The following is a 6286-nucleotide window of genomic DNA, read 5'->3' on the forward strand; positions in this document are numbered from 1 at the left end:
TTAAAAGTCAGGTCTTTAGGTACACTAGCCACATTTCAAGTGCTCAATAGCCACATGTGGCTAGTGCATCTGAGAAACTGAATTCTAAATTTTATTTATTCTTAATTAATCAAACTTAAATCGCCACATGTGGCCAGAGGCTACTGTAATGGACAGCACAAATATAGAACACTTCCATCGCCGCAAAGTTCTACTGGATAGTGCTGACTAGACCTTAACTAAATTGTCCTTAATTTGAAAAACAGTTATTGACATCATAGTAATCTTAAATCTATTATCCCTTATAGACTGAATATTTGTGTCCCCCGCCCCCCCGCCCCAGCCCCAAATTCATTTGTGATGCTATTTGGAGATAGGGCCTTTGGGAGGTTATTAGGTCTCTGTCTCTGCCTTACTCTCCCATTCCCCACCCTCTCTGTCCCTTCGTCTCTCCACCAGTGAGGACACAGTGAGAAGGCACATGTCTACAAGGCAGGAAGCGAGTTCTCACCAGACACTGGCTCTCCTGGCCTTGTTATCTTAGACCTCCCAACCTCCAAGAACTGCGAAAAATCAATATTTTTTATTCTAGCCACCCAATCGCTGATATTTTCATTATAGCTGCCAGAACTAATTAAGACAGTCTCCTTAAACTAGCCAGTTCAATTGTACTTATCGATCGTCTAAGTGGCTCTGACACGTACACCTTCACTAACTTCCAACACTGGATGGAGAGGGCCAGTAAAGCAGGCTTGTCATTCTGGTACAAAGTTTAATGAAGGAAGAAATATTATTTAATAAAATTAAATTTAATACATGTGTGGAATGTTTGAGCTTTCTTATCTGAAATCAGAGACCAGAAATGAAATCCTTACAAATAACAGAATCTCACATGCTACAAATGTAAAGTTAAGTTCTTTCTTATCTGAAATCAGAGACCAGAAATGAAATCCTTACAAATAACAGAATCTCACATGCTACAAATGTAAAGTTAAGTTCTCAAAATTACCATTACCTGCGTGGTGTCCATGCCTGCAACATGGTCAAACGTGAAGGTCTTGGGCTCAGGGCTGGAGTGCAACCGGAGAGTCGTGGATGAGAGCACAGATAAGCATAAGTTTTGCTCTCCATCAACTGACCCAGAACCCTCTGTAAGGGGACGAATCCGCACAAAAACTTTGATGGCATCACCTTCATTACTAAAGACAAAAAAATGTAGCAGCTAAGTTTACTGGAGAAAAGAAAACTAAAAAAGGATGAGTCTCATACTGCCTCTAATGTTTCTGTACTGAGAGTTTCCTCAGCAAAGCCCAAAATCTACCCTCTTCCATCTACCGCTTCTAAAAGAGGCCTGGTGGCCCTCAGCCTCCACTGATGTGCTTCAGGACAGTCACCTACACGAGCCTTTACTGGAAATCAACTCAAAGGGAGTCGATTCCAAGCAGCTCTAAGCACTGCTTGTCTCTGATTTCCCTCTTCACAGCAAAAACAAAATGGGCCATCCCAAGGGAGAATTATGCTATTGATCCCATCTTTTAGGCTGGAAGGTGATGGGGCAGGGAGTGGGGAGATGTGATTTTTCCAGATTTCCAGGTAGCAAAGGACCAAGCTTAATGCTGAAATAAGTTCCCCTTGTTCCAAGTATTCCTTACAATGCTAAATGTTATTTTAGGAAAACTACATCCCTAACGAGGTTTTTTCCTTACCTTGGTTGGTTAGACTGACAATTTGTCACACTGCGTAACTCAGCTAGAAAAAAGATAAGAAGCCATTAGAGGTGTTTGCAAGTGCAGCATAAAACTCCTCTTCTTATTTTACGCCCTTTTCAGTTGCTGCCACTCCTCACTCTCCTCAGCTCCCTGAGCTCTTGACAGCAGGTGCTCCAGGGCCCGGGCCCTGATCTTCCTCTCTGTCCTACCCATATCCAGTCCACTGGCGATGATGTTAAATCTCATGGTTTTAAATGTTACATACATGCAGAGGATTCCTAAATTTAAACCTCAGCCCCAGACTCTTACATCTAATTACCTACTTGACGTCTCCTGTTGGCTGTCCAATAGGCAACAGCTCAAATTTAACCTGTCTAACTGAGCTCCTGATCACCACCCTCGCATGCTTCTCCAATGCAAGTAATGACAACTCCATCAGGTTCTCGTGCTGCTGAGAGGTGGCGGCTCCCTTCTTCCACTCAGGCCCCACTCAGGGAATGAGGCTCTACCTTGGACACAGGTGCTGAGGACACTGAGGCCCTAACCACCTTGTCCTGGCTCGTGAGGCAGTGGTTCCCCACTAGGAGAGGCAAGTCAAGAGGACTCTAGGCTGCTACACACATGCTGCTCCAACGAACACTTAGCAAACAGAGCAGAGGTGTCTGAGAGAAGACTGTCATTGTCCCCAGCTCCAGAGTCTGGGCTCGGACATTTTGCCTAAGTGGGAAGAGACGCTATAAAACTGATAGTTTCTCCAAAGGAGCTGACTCCACTTACAATAGAGCATGGAGAACAGAGCAAGCCTAACTGCAGTCTCAAGGACAGTGAAGCTTGTGGTGAATGGCAATTAGGAGTTTCAAGATACAAGCTAAAATGTAGGCCTGTCTGGGGAAGGGGGCAGCAGATTTACTGAGGTCAGAACAAACATCAAACACAGATCTCAAACACTATTCCTTCAAAGGAGCCGGAATTAAATTGGATTAGTTTGTAAGGCGCTGTCCTACCATATGGCAATCAGCTGGTATTCCTGGAGTTAAACAAGTGAGTGTGGTCAGGGAAAGAGAAAAGAATCCCCAAACCACTGTCATCCAGGGTGACTTTGGGCATACCTAAAGCTGTGCTGCTCTGAGGAGCAGCATCAGAGGTCTCTCATTGTGGGAAGGGGAAGGGAAAAGACTTCACTAAAACAATCCAGCCAGTGGCTAAACAAATAAACAAGCAAATAACAAACCCCAGAGGGTAGGAATACCAGTCCCCAGAGTTGCTTAACATACTTATTATCTAAGATGTCAAGTTGCCAACAAAAAACTTACAAGCCATTCAAAGAAGCATGTCCCGTAATAACGGTAATAACAGGGCCAGGATTTGAGTTGCGAGGCAGGACAGTGGCAGAGAAAGATGACGCTACCGTGGGTTGCAGTTACAGCCTTTCTTTATGCTAACGGGACCGGTTTTAATCTTCTTTCTACTTTTTATGCTTCCTCAGATACAGACTTTTTAAATCCTGAAATAAAACTGAATTGATGAGAGTAAGGCTTTTCTTACCATTACTGTCTGGAACTAAAGGACTAGTTTATTTCAAACCAACCCTCTTGCCAGAAAGCAACTAGAAAAGCAGAAAAAAACTATAGTAAACATCTACCTGAAGGCACTGGGGACCTGCCAAAGAAGGTCTTACGGAGCCAAAATCCAAGAGAGGACAGAAGCCCAAAGCCCAGAGGTGGGAACACAGCACTGGAGGCGGTTTTTTCCCTAGAAGAGATTGCAGGTTCTGAAAGCTGCAGCCAACAGGCTAAAATTTTAAGCAGTTTTTAACAGACTCACAGATTAGAGGAACAAAATCAGAGTTCAGAGCCCTGATAAACGTCCCACGCTGTCAAAACAGAGACTGAAAGGCCACAACCTAGGTGTAAATATGACCAAAAATAGACCCAGAATTCTACTTCTGGCCATAATGGAGTGACAGAGACTGAATTAACTCTCTTATTTTAAGTAACTGCAAAACTGGGCAAAATATATGCAGTAAGTTTTCAGACAATAGACAACAAACAGAACAATCAAGTGAATCTGACAGAAGGAAAACAACGAGTGAGCCCTTCGACTGCCCCGGCCTGACTGCCTGGCCTCCCGTCTTCTCTGCAGGGAGGGGAGTCCGGATGCGAACCTGGTGGTCTCACTGAGTTGAGCAGTAGTTGAGAGTCTGGAGAAGCCAAAGCAGCTAGGATTGGTAGGGAAAAAAATCAAAGAAGAGAGGTTCACAGAGAGCTAGTGATTGGATGAATACTGATCTCTACAAGTGTACAACTTTTCTGTAAATCTAAAATTATTCCAAAATGAAATGTTTACCAAAAGCGGCAGCAGCAATAGCAGCAGCGGCAGCAGAGGTCATATGCCAACAGTGAGATAAAAGGAAATAAAAACTACAGGGAGGTAAATAGTTCTGGCATTATTCAGAACCGAGGGCTGAGGACATGTTGTCAGTGAGAAGTGCTAGGAATTGAACGCAGATATTCTGGGGCTTCTCCTCTTAACCACTTCCTTATGCTGCGGCTTAATCAAAGGTTAGATAAAGGGAGTATGAAAATTTCCTGTGTGGCCGTCATAGTAAGTTGACATTACAGGGAGTCCTTTGTAGGCATTCACTGTAAAATTCTTTCAACTTTGAGGTCCTCAATGTGTCCGCCTTAAAATATGTTGAACAGTCACAGCAGCTTTATTGACAATAGCTCCTCTAGAAACCCAAAAGTCCATCGATAGAACAAATCATGGTATACTGACAGAATGGAACACTGAACAACTAAAAAGAATCGACTGCTGCTACGTACAACAGATAAACAATGCTCTCAGACATAATATTCAGTAAAAGAAGCCAGAATAAAAACAAATACTGTATGACTTACACGAGGTTCAAGAATAGGTAAAACTAATCGACGGTGATAGAAATCAGAACAATGGTTGGGGGCGGGGTTGTTATTAACCAGGAAGGGTGCCAAGGAACTTCCTGGGGACCAGGAACGGTTCTATTTCTTCATCTGGGTGGTGGTACGAGAGTCTGTTTACATGTAAAAATTCATTGAGCAGCCGTCTTAAGATTTGTGTATGTTACCGTATGTAAGTTATACCTCAACGAAACAATAAATTTTTAAAAGAATCTTTCTGCTTTAAAAAAGACCATAAGATGTTTTATTCTACAGTCCAGATAAATACCTATGGTGCATGTGACCAAATATGATTAAGTTCAGAAAGGAAATCTTAAACTCAAATTCATTAATTTCAATTTCACATTCTCATTTCTCTAACTTCAGTCGGCAACCTGTGGTGTCCATGGTATCCCAAGAAAGAACCTTCATGGGCACAAAAGTAAAAGCTGCAGAGAGCACTGCATGGGCTCTCTCCTCCTGTGTGCCCACTTCATGCTCCAGGTTTATGGACTGCTGAGAATGCAAGGGCACTTACCTGGGATGTCATCAACCTGAACTTCACTAAGAAACTTAAAAGAGTAGGAGAGTTCCCCATGGAAATCACTGCCATCACAAAGGGGAGCTGTGAATAATATCCTTGCTTCCCTCACTTCCAGAATGATGGATATGGACAGAGCAGAGTTCTTTGACAGGCACGAACTACACCACTTTGCTCCAATCATTTCACTGGCATCGATTCTCTTGCTTGAGGCCGGCTTTGCTGAACAAATACTGTGATTGTGCAGAAAGCACGATGAACATTTTGGTCCAATTATGTACCAATTCGTGTGCTAATTAATATTCTGAATACTGGAAATGGTGGAAGAAAAGGAATATTTTAGGTGGAAAAGAGCATAAGAAGGTGTTCGGGTAAGGTTATGATTGATGGAAAAGGTCAATGAAACAAACATCAGAAGTGAATTAATATTGACAGCTAGAAGCACTGATGTTGCTGGAAGGCTCAAACGCCCAAAGTTCACAATTTCCTCCATGTTTTAACATAAGCCTCTCCTCATTACAACTCATAACATTCACTGAGATCCATCAGATCAGCTCAAAATCAACTTTAAAAAACAAGACTTCTTAATGTGTTATGCAATGTAAGACGTGGGGTACGTAGAACAACAAAGGACCAAGAAATTAGTGAAAATTAAAGGGTTTATCAAAAGCAAAAATGACAGCGCTCCTCTCCACGAAAAAAGGAAGAAACTGGAGGGGTCTCCTTGAGAAAATAGGGGTTGTGAGAATAAAAAATCGCTGTAAAACTGCACTTTAAAAGTCCCTTATCTAAGAGTCTATATCGGGCCCTCCAAAGAGAAAGACGTGCTTGGAACATGGATAAGTTCTCCCTTTCAGGAAGGTCAGTAATGTGGAAATACGCAGAAGGTGGTGAGAGCCAGGGCCAACCCTCGGACAAAGGTTCCGAGAGAGGAAAGAGGCCAGCTACGGTACCGCAGGACCGAGAACGCGAGGGAAGACAGAGCCAAACTCCTGGGTGAGGGTTCTCTTTTCCATGTCACTGCTCAGCCCAAGCGACTAAAACTGTGCGGAGCTCGTAGCGTGCGCCCAATACACAGAAGGAAAGGAAAAGTCCATCAGTGTCTTTGAGAGTCAGAGAGAGTCCAGACGCCCCCCGCC

The 6286-nt window shown here is 43.3% G+C and overlaps 1 protein-coding gene across 1 annotated transcript in view; it reads right to left on the bottom strand.

Moving 5' to 3' along the window:
- KIF15 (kinesin family member 15) overlaps positions 1–3023 on the bottom strand; it is a 53850-nt gene extending 50827 nt beyond the window's left edge. The window contains 3 exon segments of the mRNA XM_011357346.2: positions 995–1178; positions 1686–1728; positions 3002–3023. Coding sequence (XP_011355648.1) covers positions 995–1178; positions 1686–1728; positions 3002–3008 — 234 coding nt within the window. The 5' untranslated portion in view covers positions 3009–3023.
- Positions 3024–6286: the final 3263 nt, after the last annotated feature.

The sequence above is a fragment of the Pteropus vampyrus genome, unplaced genomic scaffold, assembly GCF_000151845.1.
Source record: "Pteropus vampyrus isolate Shadow unplaced genomic scaffold, Pvam_2.0 Scaffold35, whole genome shotgun sequence".
Lineage (NCBI taxonomy): Eukaryota > Metazoa > Chordata > Mammalia > Chiroptera > Pteropodidae > Pteropus > Pteropus vampyrus.